At 30.7% G+C, this 17899-nt stretch overlaps 1 protein-coding gene across 2 annotated transcripts in view; it reads left to right on the forward strand.

Moving 5' to 3' along the window:
- Positions 1 to 17899, forward strand: part of LOC139494667 (uncharacterized) — a 38912-nt gene that overhangs the window by 12950 nt on the left and 8063 nt on the right. For both annotated transcript variants that reach the window (XM_071282830.1, XM_071282831.1), the window contains exons 8-10: positions 649 to 730; positions 1972 to 2062; positions 3353 to 3501. In XM_071282830.1, the coding sequence (XP_071138931.1) occupies positions 649 to 730; positions 1972 to 2062; positions 3353 to 3501 (322 nt within the window). The remainder of the gene's footprint in view (positions 1 to 648; positions 731 to 1971; positions 2063 to 3352; positions 3502 to 17899) is intronic.

The following is a 17899-nucleotide window of genomic DNA, read 5'->3' on the forward strand; positions in this document are numbered from 1 at the left end:
GATTTATTTTAGCATTACCAAGCTAAGCAAAAGTTGTGTCCCTTGTTCTGTCAAACTTCCGGTTTTCTTTTGAGTCGAACTATGTGTATCTTGAAATATTTCTCTGGTTCTGGCTGACTTTGAGATAACGAGAGTCGACTGTATTTGTATTTCAATATTACATGTTCAAGATGCTACAATATTACACATTATTTCACAATACAAATGAAATTAATTTCATCTTCAACTAATCTATCTTCTTTAAAATTGTTGTTTGTTTCAGGTGGAAACCTACTGGCGTTTCTCACATTACAAAGACACAAACTAAAACTACTAATTCCACATTGTAAAAAGAAATGAACTTCATCTTCAATTAATCTATCATTTATGAGTAAAGATCATTTGTTTTAGGTGGAAACCTATTTGTATTTCAATATTACATGTTCCAGATCTAGATGATACAACAAAATACTTAATTTCACAATGTAAAAAGAAATAAAATCCTCAACTAATCTATCTTTATATTGTTGTTTCAGGTAGAGACCTATTGGTGTTTCTCACACAACTTGGCCAAGGCACATCATAAGACTGTTAATTTTCAAAATAGAAAAAGAAATGAATTTCATCTTCAGTTGATTTATCTTCTCTGTATATTGTTGTTTGTTTTAGGTGGAGACCTACTGGTGTTTCTCGCATTATATGTCAAAGATACAACAAGACTTCACAGAAGAAGGCATGGTCAGAAAAATTGGTATGTCATTAAACTTTACAGGACTAGAGCATGTTGTAAATTCAGAACTTTTTTAATGCATTAATATGTCATGTATTATCATCAAATACAACTTAAATTGCAATATTGCAATGCAATGAATGAACACGAATGCGGCCACTTTCATTTAAGACGGAAACCGTCTAAATCTAACTAAAATGCTAAAATTGTGAAGATTTCAGTAATTTAGCATGACTTCATGATGCTAGTACCCGATATATGTGCATTGTATTGTCACAAACAGCCCATATTTATGTAGCAGAAGCAAATATGTTTAACCCCGCCGCATTTTTGCACCTGTCCCAAGTCAGGAGCCTCTGGCCTTTGTTAGTCTTGTATTATTTTAATTTTAGTTTCTTGTGTACAATTTGGAAATTAGTATGGCGTTCATTATCACTGAACTAGTATATATTTGTTTAGGGGCCAGTTGAAGGACACCTCCGGGTGCGGGAATTTCTCGCTACATTGAAGACCTGTTGGTGACCTTCTGCTGTTGTTTGTTTCTATGGTAGGGTTGTTGTCTCTTTGGCACATTCCCCATTTCCATTCTCAATTTTATTCTTTCCAGTAAATAGCTAAGGGATTACATTTTCACAATTTTGTAAAACTGCTATATTTTGGGGCCAAAAAGGGCCTTTAAAGGGGTCTTACTGAACCTACTCCTTTGAGTTTTTATTTTTGCAAAAACCCATACCATCACAATTTTTGCAATTTAAAAAAAAAGATTGAAAAAATTAAGTTGTGCACCTGCTACTCTATTAGTCCCCTACCGATGTAGTTTTTATTGATATTAATTTACACCGTGACAAGTTTGAGATCAAGTTCAATACATGAATTTTTAATTGGTAGAGGACTATGTATTGCTATGCAGTACTCACAGAATGCTTGTTTTTTTAGGTGAATGATTTTTGGTGTTTTGAATACTGAAACTTTCTGTTTATAATGTGTAGAGAGCTTGCACCAGACATCTTACTTGTAACACTCACACATTTTCTAATTTCAGAACTATTTAATCACAATCCAAATTCAGAGCTGTATCAAGCTTGAATGTTGTGTACATACTTGCCCTAACTGTAAAGGGTTTGAGCTCTGCGGTCGTATAATGCTGTGCCCTGCAGAGCATCTGGTTGGGGTTTGGGATACTGAAACTTTCAATATATAATTTGAAGAGAGCATGCATACAGACATCTTACTTGTAACACTCACACATTTTCTAATTTCAGAACTGGTTGTGGAACTTTTAGAAGAGATGGATTTAGAATTACTTCAGCATTTACGACAACATGATATGGGAGACTTAATGTTTTGTCATAGGTATTTGATTTTTAGATTTAAAGATTGCATTGTTCCAAGGCTTATCACTACCTTTTTTGATACACAAAATATAGTGCATTGATCATAACATTCTATACATCCTATCCATGAACATTTCAAGGAATTTATGGATAAAAAATATGCTCAGATGTTCACGGCACAAAGTGAGGTTTCTTTTGTCAAAAAAATATCATAACTTTTGCATGGTACAGCAATCTAAAATTTGTTTAAAAGTATAAATAATGTCATTGTTAACCTTACTTTAAAAATAGGAGTTATCTTTCTTTGTCTAGAACAGCTGTTAAATCAACTACAACCTATGCAATATTTAATTTTACACCCACTGATAATTTGAAGCAATCTTTACCATTTACTGCTTACAAGCACTTTGATTAAATATTGTGAATTCATTTATTTGTATGGGTACCATTTGGCATGGATTGAGCAATGCCTGTACTTTCATGTATATTTTATTTTGTGGTTCTGCCGAGTCTGCATACAAAACTATAGAAAATTTGCAATTCATTGAATATTTGAATTCCTGATTCACCTGTGCCCACAAAATCCACAAAAATTGGTATCCAACGAACATGACAAATAATAATGAATCCACATGTACAGTAAGCCATTATCCTCCAAAAGGATAATTCCAATAAATGGCAGAATTTTATTTTATTACCACATTATTACGAAAATCACAAAGAAATAGGTTTTGTAAAAATAAAAACTTGATTTCTTTTTTTGTAGGCCAAAGTTTGTAAAATCTATTCTTAACTTGATATGTTGTCCACTGCTAAACGATTACAATAGATGAAGTCATTCAAAAATTCTGTTCTTATACCTTACAACAGCAAAACTATGTTAAGCTGGAATTTAAATCCTAAAAAGTTTACTGCAGATTCTATAATGTTTGATTGGATACCAATTTTTTGGTGGATTTCATGGGTATAAGCAAGATTGAATGTTCAACAAAGAAAATATTTTCTAAAATTAGCTTGTATTGAGATTTTGACAAAACCATGAAAACCATGAACCTTATCGCTGAAAATACATATTTTCTCAAACAATGAAAATTGATACTTTTGAAAATAAATGAATTACAATTTGTTTAAAAAAAAAAAGGTTTTAGGTGTAAAAAGTAAAAGTATTTTTGGGACATTTTGTCATTTACTGTGAAAATTGGCCACTTACCATATTTGGCTGTGTATAGTATGTATTTGAATCCTATAAAATTTCTGAAAAAATCAACTAGTATGAAAATAAAGTATATACGGTATGTTTGATTTGCAGGTGGTTGTTACTTGGATTTAAGAGAGAAATGCCTTTTCCAGATTCACTCAGATGTTTTGAGATACTTAGTAGTCATCATTTGGAACTCTCGTCTTTAGAGGCAGAAACTGCCCGTAGGAAACAGACCATGAAGGAATTCCAAAATTTAGGTACTTGCTGTTAAATGTTATTATTTTAAGGAGACTCGAGGGTATAAAAATTTCAGAAAAAAATAAACATTTGTTTTTCATTACAAATTTTATGTTTTACCTTTAGTAGTTGTTACTTTATCATATGGTACAAAAGTAATTAAACAAAATCAATTCGTGTTGGCCCAGGATGAATTGTAAAATGTAGATATCATTGGAAACGCTCCAAATTATCTCCCTTTGGTACAGAAATGCAATTTTTTGGCAGTAGAATTGAAATATCTTTTTGAACTCATCTGTGACCTATATTTTTTATTATTATTTTCAATAAAACTGTACCAGTCAGGGATATAACTCTATAGGGTTATTACAGAAAATAACTTGCATGTGTTATTACAGATACTTTCATGAGTTGTCTACTCTTTAATCCTTAAATTTACTAAATTTGTAATAACATATGTTTGTTATTTGTAAAATAAATCATAAATATTTTAATTTTTAGTGGGCTCTAGGGAACTCTTGAAACTTTGTGCAGAAACAAAATGCATAGCCTTGATAACTAATTTTTGATTTAGATTAATACATTTTTCATTAACCATGGTAAATCAATGAGATGAGTCTTTTAAGTGATTAACTTAGCTGTAATAACAAGGCTTAGTTATTAAAGGCATGTAACTTATTATATGAGACACTTGGGAATTACTGGGAAGCTTGCGCAGAACCTCATTACATGCTCTGATCATTACTTCTTACAATAAATCAAACTACATTGTAGTTAAGCATGATGTATGTCTGAGCAAATGCTTTGAAGTGATGTAGAGAAGCTGTAATAACGCCCTTTAGTTATTACAGGCATATTTTTTTCTGTAATAACATAGGTATACTATGCATGATTGGCAAACTATGAACTGTTATATCTTTCTATAGTTAAGTATACATAAAGACAATAGTAATATCAATAGAACTTGTATAAATTTTAACAAAACTAATGATGTATATTGTTCCTTTGAAACATGTAACATACATATATTATCACAGTTTTTTGATTTTTTTATCCACAATAACAAGCATCATACATGTCAAGTGACATGATATTCGTGTGTAATGCACGCTTTTTCAACGGTTTACACGCAAGGATTTTGTCACATGGCGTGTACACGCTTTTCACCACTTTTTACACGCAATAACACGCTTTTTCGTTCTTTTCATTTTTTGGTCGTTAGTGATATCGCTATTCTCGGGTTTTTTCCTTATTCGGCGATAAATACCGAAAAATTCGAAGTAATTGTTTGGCTGCCGTATTGTTTATTTTTCTATATGGACAAACAGTAAAAGGTAAGTAGTTTGTGATTAGTTTTAACGATTTTGTTTCTTTTTGACTTTCTTTCAATTTACTTGATAGGGGAAATGTGCACAGAAAGAGGTCACTTTCAGGGCCTGTACCGTCGTCTAAAGTGCCGATTGTTAAGCCAAAACGATGAGTACGGCAAGATTCAAGATTTATCATTTATATTTTGGAGTTCGAGTTTAAATGATCGAGTGACAAGTAACGCATAATTTTTGCATTCTATGTTGCAATGATAAAAAACAATACATGTGAGAGGAGAAATATAATGTAGCTATTTGAATAAGCATTTAACATGTTTATCTAATGGAAATCAAATTTTAAAACATTTTTCTTTTTCAATTTCAGTTTCAAATCTAGCCAACACGGCAACAGATTTCTAAAAATATCACAGAACTGATGGATCAGCTCTCATAGTACCAGCTTTCTTCTGATGAACTACCCAGTTTTAACCAGGCAATAGCAATGGGAGCAATGGCAGAGATAATAGATGACATTTTACATTGCCAAAAAAAACAAAACATTATGACATTCTTTCAAATCTTGATGAAGCTAATTCAGTCAAATATCAATTCCTATTGTGGGAGAGCCTTTTCAATTATAAAGAAATTGACACTGAATTCTGATCAGAACTTGACTATGTTACATTTGTATTGTGTGCTGTTATCAAATAAATATAACTAAACTTGAAACTGGCAGTTGTTTTGAATATGTGCCTAGTGGTGGTGCTTTAGAAGCAACATAACAAACCACTGTTTAATACAATAAAAGTTCACAGTAGAATATATATTGTTTTTTTTATTCACAAATTTGTATGAAATTATGAAAATTACCACATTCATATCAACAAGTCATCATCTACCTCACGCGTTTTCACACGCTTTTTGACATATCATATCATGTCATGACATGATTTCCCATTGTCAGAGGTTGACATGTATGACAAGCATATGTTATTTTTCTCTAATAACCCTATAGATTTATATCTTTGACTGTGTACTTAAACTAAACTATTATAAAATTTGAGCGATTTCTGTAAGTAAGTTCTTTTTTTTATTTTGATATTACCTCTATTTCTCCTATTAGGCCACACCAATTTGATTTCTTGCTCGACGGACCCGCCCGCACCTATTTTTCTCAAAACAGAATTTTTTTTTTTTTATATTCCCGCTTCCTGCATCCGTATATGTAATCATGTCCTTTTCCCGCACCGTTTTTTTTTTGGTAAATATTATAAAAAGATATCAACATTTGTTTTTAAAATCACAGTCTAACCTGTATATAACGATTTTAAATATAAAATCACCCCACCACACTGTATATAACGATTTTAAACATAAAAGCATCCCACCACACTATAAATATCTGTGAGAATATTTGTTTCAGCATGAAACCTATTTATCCAAAGTGGGAGTGCTCCGATATAAATTTATAACAGCGCAAATACCTGTAAAGAACAAAAAATTGGTTTCTTTTCCCCTTACTTATATTCCCCAGCAAAAAATGTTCGTTGTTAGAATGAAGTAAGTTGAAAGAACTTTTGAAGGATTTGCCTTCAACTGCAATTATATTGTATGCTGGCGAAACAAAACTATCCATAGCCGCTGCATGTTTTTGCACCTGTCCTGATTGATTCAGGGGCCTGTCGTTCAGCAGTTAGTGTTTGTTGATGTTGTTCATTGGTATTTTCCCGTTTCGATATATAAATTAGATCGTTGGTTTTCCAGTTCGAATTGTGTACGCTACTAATTTTGGGGTCCTTTATAGCTTGCTGTTTGGTCTGTATCAAAGCCCTGTGTAAAAGGCCATACTTTGACCTGTGTTTGTTATTATCAGCTGGTTGAGAACAACCCTCCCTCAGACAAGGGGTCATTTTACTGATGTAGAAAAGAAAATAGAAATACCAAGGATTTGTATAGTTTTTCTATACAAAACCTTTGAAAAGTTAGAATTTTGTATTCAAAAAGAGGAGAGTTACATCATATTTTACCGGTAAACAACTTTTCTAAAAAGGGGTCCACTTATTTTGAATAATATTAAACTGTTAAAATTTTAAATGTGTTAACATGGTTAAAGTCCAGGAATATTACAAAATTCAAAATGTTTTGACCATTTAATACCAGATAGATATATAGTGCTTTGAGAAAATATGAGCCCTTTTGTACAAACAAATATATTATAACTTATATTGATCCCTCATAAAACATGTAAAAGGTATATTTATAACATTAAGGGGTTGCCCCCAAACTGATTATGACTTGGATGGAGAATTGTCTCATTGTCAGTCACACATACATAGACCAGATTTAATTATTTCTTGGTGAACAGGGAAAAAATACTTCAGAAATTAAAGAAATGTCAAAGTACAAGTGACAAATCAAGTTTTAATATTGTCAAAACCGATTACCGGTATTTTATGTTTACAAAAAAAAATTATAATCACTCGCCTTTACTTTTCAAGCTTTGCCTCAAAAATTTGCAAATTAAATATTTTTTTATTAAAATTTTCAACCGCTTGCTCGCCCCAAATTTTGGAGTCCAAAAATCCGTAAATGAACGGTGACCCCATTTTTGTATTTTATTTTCTATTAAGTATAAGATAAAGTTCATTTATAGAAAAATATAGCGATATCCTATATAAAATTAAAAAATTGATTTAGACCCGCGAGCCCCCTTAAGGGCATACATATGATACAGTTGCATGCCTAGAGGTAGATAATTATTCATCCAATCCAAATTTCACATGTTGTTTTTGCGACATTGGTGATGTTGTGCATCAGCAATACCTGAAAAACTCTATCATCAAATTAGTTAAGGGCTATTCCAGAAAAAAATGTATGGGGGGTTGGAAGGCAGTTTTTGTCAGCACCCGCCACCCAGACAATCGTAATTGAGAATTATAGTGCATTATAGTGTGAAAAGTTGCTCTGATACCCATCACCCATGTATTATTAATACAATGTGCCTTCCAACCCCCCAATACATTTTTTTCTGGAATAGCCCTAATTAAATTAGATTGCATTTCAAAGGAAAGCACAGATACTTTTTATTGAGGCTGAAGGACATAAAGCTCAAGTAAATTAAAGTGGTCTTTAGGGAGGGTTCTGGGCCCAAGGACAGAAGGTCTTAAGTTCAAATCACAAATCTGAGTTATCTTTCCTTATGATGAAAAGAATTAAAACAAAATAATTTAACACAATCTTTTTTATAGCTTTTGTAAATTCTTAATGATGATGTTTTGAAACCTATAAACAATCCTTATTACCACAAAATTCAGATAAATTCAAATTTTGGAAGTGTCACTTTTACAGTTCTTGAGTGATGTATTATAATGTTATATGCTAGCAGGGGCATCATCTGTGCCCCTTGGACAAATATCCCAATTACAAAATGTATTTGTATTTTCTCTGTATTGCCGGAATCAATTGATAAGAAATGTTTAAAATCTTGAGTAAAATCAACAGAAATAACAGTTCTTGTTTGTCACATTATGCCTTCTAAGATTTCTGCAGGAGTTGCAATCCTTAGACTTTGTATGAATTGCTTCAAATATTGTATTTTCTGCACCATTTTTATACGACCGCAAAATTTGAAAAATTTTTCGTTGTATATTGCTATCACGTTGGCGTCGGCGTCGTCGTCGTCGTCCTGCGTCCGAATACTTTTAGTTTTCGCACTCTAACTTTAGTAAAAGTGAATGGAAATCTATGAAATTTTAACACAAGGTTTATGACCACAAAAGGAAGGTTGGTATTGATTTTGGGAGTTTTGGTCACAACATTTTAGGAATTAGGGGCCAAAAAGGGCCCAAATAAGCATTTTCTTGGTTTTCGCACTATAACTTTAGTTTAAGTTAATAGAAATCTATGAAATTTTGACACAAGGTTTATGACCACAAAAGAACGGTTGGGATTGATTTTGGGAGTTTTGGTTTCAACAGTTTAGGAATTAGGGGCCAAAAAAGGGCCCAAATAAGCATTATTCTTGGTTTTCGCACAATAACTTTAGTTTAAGTAAATAGAAATCAATGAAATTTAAACACAATGTTAATGACTACAAAAGGAAGGTTGGTATTGATTTTGGGAGTTTAGGTCCCAACAGTTTAGGAATTAGGGGCCAAAAAGGGACCCAAATAAGCATTTTTCTTGGTTTTCGCTCCATAACGTTAGTATAAGTAAATTGAAAACTATGAAATTTTAACACAAGGTTTATGACCATAAAAGGAAGGTTGGTATTGATTTTGGGAGTTTTGGTCCCAACAGAATAAGGGGCCCAAAGGGTCCAAAATTAAACTTTGTTTGATTTCATCAAAATTGAATAATTGGGGTTCTTTGATAAGCCGAATCTAACTGTCATGACTGTGTATGTAGATTCTTAACTTTTGGTCCCGTTTTCAAATTGGTCTACATTAAGGTCCAAAGGGTCCAAAATTAAACTTACTTTGATTTTGACAAAAAATGAATCAGTTAGGTTCTTTGATATGCTGAATCTAAAAATGTACTTAGATTCTTGATTATTGGCCCAGTTTTCAAGTTGGTCCAAATCGGGGTCCAAAATTAAACTTTGTTTGATTTCATCAAAAATTGAATAAATGGGGTTCTTTGATATACCAAATCTAACTGTGTATGTAGATTCTTCATTTTTGGTCCTGTTTTCAAATTGGTCTACACTAAAGTCCAAAGGGTCCAAAATTAAACTTAGTCTGATTTTAACAAAAATTGAAATCTTGGGGTTCTTTGATATGCTGAATCCAAAAATGTACTTAGATTTTTTATTATGGGCCCAGTTTTCAAGTTGGTCCAAATCAGGATCCAAAATTATTATATTAAGTATTGTGCAATAGCAAGTCTTTTCAATTGCACAGTATTGCGCAATGGCAAGAAATATCTAATTGCACAATATTGTGAAATAGCAAATTGTTTTTTAATTAGAGTTATCTTTCTTTGTCCAGAATAGTAAGCAAGAAATATCTAATTGCAAAATATTGTGCAATAGCAAGATTTTTTTTAATTGGAGTTATCTTTCTTTGTCCAGAATCAACTTAAATCTTTGTTATATACAATATACAATGTATATTCACTTTTTACTACCAACTGATAAATTAAAATAATCTTTACCATTCAGTGATAACAAGCAGTTTTTTTACATCTTAATATTTTATGATGTATTTAAATGAGTAGTTATTGTTGCAAACTCCATTAGAAATTTTAATTGAGATTAGTTTTGGAATAAGGGAAAGGGGAATGTGATTAAAAAAATTGGGTTCAATTTTTCTCATTTGAAATTTCATAAATAAAAAAGAAAATTTCTTCAAACATTTTTTTGAGAGGATTAATATTCAACAGCATAGTGAATTGCTCTAAGAGAAAACAAAAATTTTAAGTTCATTAGAACACATTCATTCTGTGTCAGAAACCTATGCTGTGTCAACTATTTAATCACAATCCAAATTTAGAGCTGAATCCAGCTTGAATGTTGTGTCCATACTTGCCCCAACTGTTCAGGGTTCAACCTCTGCGGTCGTATAAAGCTACTGGTCTATTTTGCCAGCATCAATTGAATAAATTTGATGAACATTTGAAGGATTTGTACATTTACCTAATGCTAAGAAAGGAAAATAAAAGAGAAAGGATAATTGACTTGGAAAATTGCATGAAATTTATATTTTTATTAAATGAGTTTATTTTTGTTACTTTTATCTCTTTGCAATGTTTAACAGCTTAGACATGTTAGACAGAGTGCGAATTATTTCATTAACATGTTTGTTCTTGTACATTTATTTCATTAACACGTTATTTTTTGTACATTTATTTCATTAACACGTTTGTTTTTGTACATTAATTTTTTGTACATTTATTTCATTAACACGTTTGTTTTGTACATTTATTTCATTAACACGTTTGTTTTGTACATTTATTTCATTAACACGTTTGTTTTTGTACATATATTTCATTAACACGTTTGTTTTTGTACATATATTTCATTAACACATTTATTCTTGAAGATTCATTTCATTAACAACTTTTATGGCAGTCAAAACATAAACTATTTGTATTATGCTTGAAATTACAGACAGTAGAATACCTCCCAGGTGCTGTCTTCCTTCTATGCAGATATCTTATGTTACAAAGTTTCTGTCTGATATATATCCAGTATCCTTGACCTTTTTATGGTTCAATGTCTGTTTTAGAGTTTTTTTTATCATGTGAAATATTCACTTATTATGAGCTGAGTAATTAATGAAATCACTATCTATGGTACTGTGTATTCATTACTATTTGTTGGATACCAATTTTCTTGGGTTTCTTGGGTATGGGTAAACCAATAAAATTGAGAATGGAAATGGGGAATGTGCGTTATGCGTTTACTTTTCTACATTGGCTAGAGGTATAGGGGGAGGGTTGAGATCTCATAAACATGTTTAATCCCGCAGCAATGTTGCGCCTGTCCCAAGTCAGGAGCCTCTGGCCTTTGTTCGTCTTGTATGATTTTTAATTTTAGTTTCTTGTGTATAATCAGGGATGATTCCAGGTGTTTTCAAATGGGTCCCTTGAACATCGAATTGGGAATTTTTATCCCAATTGGGAATTTTTTATGCATAAAATCTATGACGAAATCATATCATTTTCCTGTAACATTTTGAATAATTATGGATGGGCTACTGATTATGATAGATATGATTCTGATCTCATAGATATGATCACCAGATTACTTGAAAGTTATTGGATTGAGACCAGGGAAGTTGTATTACATGAATATCATTGCACATGATGCACTAGTCCAAATAATTATAACGTCTTGAAAGGCTATTATATTTTGTTTTTCTTTGACGCCTTACTTCGAAGTAACCTAGGCATTGCATTTACATAAACATATATACCAGTTTACATAAATCTATGGCAAGCCGTTTTACTATTTAATCAAATGTCAAGGTATCTCATGTAATATATAAGATATCTCATTTAATATAAGATATCTTCTATAGTTTCATTTACATAAGATGTCTTATTTACTATATGAGATATCTCATATATTTTATAAAATATCTCATAAGTTTATTAGAGATCTAATAAAGTATACGAGATATCTTTTAAATATCTTTTATAATTTACAAGATATCTTTTATAATTTACAAGATATCTTATATAATGATAAGACATCTCATATAATTTCTAAGATATCTTATATAGTTTATGGGATATCTTATAAAGAAAATTATATAAGATATCTTATAAAGAAAATTATATAAGATATCTTATAAAGAAAATTATATTAGATATCTTATAAACTATGTATTTTATAATATATCTTATTGACTTGACAAGATATCTCCTAAAGTTATTAAGATATCTTATGAATATATTTCAGATTAGATATCTTATATAGTTTATAAGATATATTTAAGATATCTTATCAAGTTTATAAGATAGGTTATAAGATAGTTTATAAGATATCTTAAATATAGTATAAAATAGCTTTTAAGAAGATATCTTATATAGTTTATGGGGTATCTTACAAAGAAAAGTATATAAGATATCTTATAAACTATATATTTTATAATATATCTTATAGACTTGACAAGATATCTCCTAAAGTTATTAAGATATCTTATGAATATATTTCAGATAAGATATCTTAAATAGTTTATAAGATAGCTTTTAAGAAGATATCTTATATAGTTTATGGGGTATCTTATAAAGAAAATTATATAAGATATCTTATAAACTATATATTTTATAAGATATCTTATATACTTGATAAGATATCTCCTAAAGTTTTAAAGATCTCTTTTGAATATATTGCAGATTAGATGTCTTATATAGTTTATAAGATATCTTTAAGAGTTTATAAGATAGTTTATAAGATATCTTTAAGATATCTTATATAGTTTATAAGTTTTTTTTATATAGTTTATGGGATATCGTATAAAGAAATTTATATAGGATATCTTATAAACTATATATTTTATAGGATATCTCCTTAAGTTATAAAGATATCTTATGAATATCTTTCTTATAAGATATCTTATAAACAATACAGATAGGTTATAAAATATCTTATATAGTTAATAAGATATCTCATAAACTTTATAAGATATCTTATATAATCTGTAAGATATTTTATATAATGTCTTATAAACTATACAAGATATCTTATAAAGTGTATAAGATATCTTGAAATTAAATTAAATAGCAAAATGGCTTGCCATATAAACCAATGAAAAAAATCATCCATTTGGTACTTTTTCAACAGGTCATCTTTATAACTTTACCTAGATTAAAATGTATTTCAAATTGAACTGGTCCATTGTCGTATTCAGAAAGACAATTACAAAAGTGTACTTAATAGATTAGATATTTAAAGCAATTGACCAGTGAACTTTAAAATTATTTGGAAAAATTGTAGATTTCATAAATAAATAAAAGAATATTTGAAATTAACTTAAAACGATTTATGCATGCAGCGGAAAGTTATTCTCAAAAAGTTAATTGTATTCTAAAGAAGAAAGGATCATTTTCATAACTTTTGAAACAGTTCCATATTAAATGGTGACATATCGTATCTCATGAATGGTCTTATTAATCAACATTATTTTTCAAAAACGCTCAAACTTCTGTCTTATGATGAAATAGAGAAAAATATAAAATAATTTATTTTCATCAAATTATATAACCATGCAGCTCTTCTGGGCGATCTTCTTTTACCAGATCGTCGCCCATTAAAATGGATTCATCAATATTATATCAAAATTTGAATTTGCTCTTAGCCGAGGTCTGCTTTCACACCAATTTTGAAAAACATGTTTTTGATCAACCTGCTGGGCGATCTACTTTTACGAGATCAAATAATCCCATAACATTTTAATCAATTAAATCCGGCTGCTAAAATTGTTTACCTATATTTTTCAACCTATAACGAATAAAGTCCTCAACTTTTCCGGAAATACCGATTTTTATTTTATTTTCATGAATTGGGAATTTATATTCACAAATATTTTTTGGGGCCGCTGGCCAATTTTAGGGTCGCAAAGCGGCCCTAAACTATATAGTGGAATCATCCCTGATAATTCAGAGTTTAGTATGACATCCATTATCACTGTACTAGTATACATATTTTAAGGGGCCAGCTGAAGGACTCCTACGGGTGCGGGAATTCTCGCTACATTGAAGACCCATTGGTGGCCTTCGGCTGTTGTCTGCTCTATGGTCGGGTTGTTGTCGCTTTGACACATTCCCCATTTCCTTTCTCAATTTTATTGTCGAGCCTGTGACTTTTGTCGAAAAAGCGAGACTAAGCGATCCTAGATTCAGTCGTAGATGGTGTTGTCGTCGTCAGCTGCATCCACAAATATTCACTCTGTGGTTAAAGTTTTTGAAATTTTAATAACTTTCTTAAACTATACTGGATTACTTCCAAATGTGGACAGAAGCTTGTTTATGATCATAAGATAGTATCCAGAAGTAAATTTTGTAAAAATAAAATTCCATTTTTTCTGTATTTAACTTATAAATGGACTTAGTTTTTCTGCGGGGAAACATAACATTCACTCTGTGGTTCAAGTTTTTATACGACCGCAAAAATTTTAATTTTTTGGTCGTATATTGCTATCACGTTGGCGTCGTCGTCGTCGTCGTCGTCGTCCGAATACTATTAGTTTTCGCACTCTAACTTTAGTAAAAGTGAATAGAAATCAATGAAATTTTAACACAAGGTTTATGACCACAAAAGAAAGGTTGGGATTGATTTTGGGAGTTTTGGTCCCAACATTTTAGGAATTAGGGGCCAAAAAGGGCCCAAATAAGCATTTTCTTGGTTTTCGCACTATAAGTAATAACTTTAGTTTAAGTGAATAGAAATCTATGAAATTTTGACACAAGGTTTATGACCACAAAAGGAAGGTTGGGATTGATTTTTGGAGTTTTGGTTCCAACAGTTTAGGAAATAAGGGCCAAAAAAGGGCCCAAATAAGCATTATTCTTGGTTTTCGCACCATAACTTTAGTATCAGTAAATAGAAATCTATGAAATTTAAACACAAGGTTTATGACCACAAAAGGAAGGTTGGGATTGATTTTTGGATTTGAGGTCCCAACAGTTTATGAATTAGGGGCCAAAAAGGGGCCCAAATAAGCATTATTTTTGGTTCTTGCACCATAACTTTAGTATCAGTAAATAGAAATCTATGAAATTTAAACACAAGGTTTATGACCATAAAAGGAAGGTTGGGTTTGATTTTGGGAGTTTTGGTCCTAACAGTTGAGGAATAAGGGGCCCAAAGGGTCCAAAATTGAACTTTTGTGTGATTTAATCAAAAATTGAATAATTGGGGTTCTTTGATATGCCGAATCTAACTATGTATGTAGATTCTTAATTTTTGGTCCTGTTTTCAAATTGGTCTACATTAAGGTCCAAAGGGTCCAAAATTAAACTTAGTTTGATTTTAACAAAAATTGAATCCTTGGGGTTCTTTGATATGCTGAATTTAAAAATGTACTTAGATTTTTAATTATTGGCCTAGTTTTCAAGTTGGTCCAAATGGGGGTCCAAAATTAACCTTTGTTTGATTTCATCAAAAATTGGATAAATGGGTTCTTTGATATGCCAAATCTAACTGTGTATGTAGATTCTTAATTTTTGGTCCAGTTTTCAAATTGGTCTACATTAAGGTCCAAAGGGTCCAAAATTAAACTAAGTTTTGATTTTAACAAAAATTAAATTCTTGGGCTTATTTGATATGCTTTATCTAAATATGTACTTTGATTTTTGATTATGGGCCCAGTTTTCAAGTTGGTCCAAATCAGGATTCCATATCAAGTATTGTGCAATAGCAAGAAATTTTCAATGGCACAGTATTGCACAATAGCAAGAAATATCTAATTGCACAATATTGTGCAATAGCAATTAATTTTCAATTGGAGTTATCTTTCATTGTATAGAATAGTAGTTGATAATATATGTTGGAAATTTGCCAGACATGACTATGATGTCATTTTCTATTTTTATTTGCCAATAACTTTATGTAAATAACTTCATTGGAAATTTGCCAATATAAAATGTTGCTGATGAAGCTTTTTTTCCTTATCTTATCTAAAATGTTTTTAGATAATGTATGTTGGACATTTGCCAGACATGACTATGATGTCATTTTCTATTTTTATTTGCCAATAACTTTATGTAAATAACTTCATTGGAAATTTGCCAATATAAAATGTTGCTGATGAAGTTTTTTTTATTGGTTTATACAATAAACAATGTATATTCACTTTCACTACCAACCAATCTTTACCATTCAGTGATAACAAGCACTTTATTTTACATTTTAATATTTTATGATGTAAAAAAAAATGTATTTAAAAGAGTAGTTATTGTTGCAAACTCCATTAGAAATTTGAATTGATATCAGTTTTGGAAAAAGGGAAACGGGGATGTGAAAAAAAGGGGGGGGGGTTTAAATTTTTCTCATTTCAGATTTCATAAATAAAAAGAAAATTTCTTCAAACATTTTTTTGAGAGGATTAATATTCAACAGCAGAGTGAATTGCTCAAAGGCAAAAAAAAACTTTTAAGTTCATTAGACCACATTCGTTCTTTGTCAGAAACCTATGCTGTGTCATGATCAACTATTTAATTGTAGATTTAAAAGAAATCTTTAATTGATTTGTAAAATCTTGACATTTGTTTTGTGTAAAAAAAAAACATGTAATGTCAAAAATTTGATCACAATCCAAATTTAGAGCTGTATCACGCTTGAATGTTTTGTCCATACTTGCCCCAACTGTTCAGGGTTCGACCTCTGCGGTCGTATAAAGCTGCGCCCTGCGGAGCACCTGGTTAAAATTTTAATAACTTTCTTAAACTATCCTGGGTTTGTACCAAACTTGGACAGTTGCTTGTTTGTGATCAAAAGATAATATACAGAAGTAAATTTTGCAAAAAAATAAATCCATTTTTTTCGTATTTCACTTTTAAATGGACTTAGATTTTCTGCCAGGAAACAACACATTCACTCTGTGGTTAAATTTTAAAAAAAAATTTAAAATAACTTTCTTATGCTACTTTGAATTTGTACCATTATTAAACTTAGACAGAAGCTTGTTTATGATCATAAGCTAGTATTTAGAAGGAAATTTTGTTAATATTTTGTACCTGTGTATCTGTATTTTACTTATAAATGGACTTAGTTTTTATATGACCGCAAAATTTTAAAAAAATTTGGTCGTATATTGGTATCACGTTGGCGTCGTCGTCTGCGTCTTCCTCGTCCGAATACTTTTAGTTTTCGCACTCTAACTTTAGTAAAAGTGAATAGAAATCTATGAAATTTTAACACAAGGTTTAGGACCACAAAAGAAAGGTTGGGATTGATTTTGAGAGTTTTGGTCCCAACTTTTAGGAATTAGGGGCCAAAAAGACCCAAATAAGCATTTTCTTGGTTTTCGCACTATAACTTTAGTTTAAGTAATTAGAAATCTATGAAGAGTTGACACAAGGTTTATGACCACAAAAGGAAGGTTGGGATTGATTTTGGGCGTTTGAGTTCAAACAGTTTAGGAGTTAGGGGCCAAAAAAGGGCCCAAATAAGCATTATTCTTGGTATTCACACAATAACATTAGTATAAGTAAATAGAAATCAATGAAATTTAAACACAAGGTTCATGACCACTAAAGGAAGGTTGGGTTTGATTTTGGGAGTTTTGGTCCCAACAGTTTAGGAATTAGGGGCCCAAAAATTGAGGGTCCAAAATTGAACTTTATTTGATTTCATATAAAGTTTCATATACAGTTCTTTGATATGCTGAATCTAAAAATGTACTTAGATTTTTTATTATTGGCCCAGTTTTCAAGTTGGTCCAAATCAGGGTCCAAAATTAAACTTTGTTTGATTTCATCAAACATTGAATAATTGGGGTTCTTTGATATGCCAAATCTAACTGTGTATGTAGATTCTTAATTTTTAGTCCCATTTTCAAATTGGTCTACATTAAAGTCCAAAGGATCCAAAATTAAACTAAGTTTGATTTTAACAAAAATTGAATTCTAGGGCTTTTTTGATATGCTGAATCTAAACATGTAC

This window comes from Mytilus edulis, chromosome 11, assembly GCF_963676685.1.
Source record: "Mytilus edulis chromosome 11, xbMytEdul2.2, whole genome shotgun sequence".
Taxonomy (NCBI): Eukaryota; Metazoa; Mollusca; class Bivalvia; order Mytilida; family Mytilidae; genus Mytilus; species Mytilus edulis.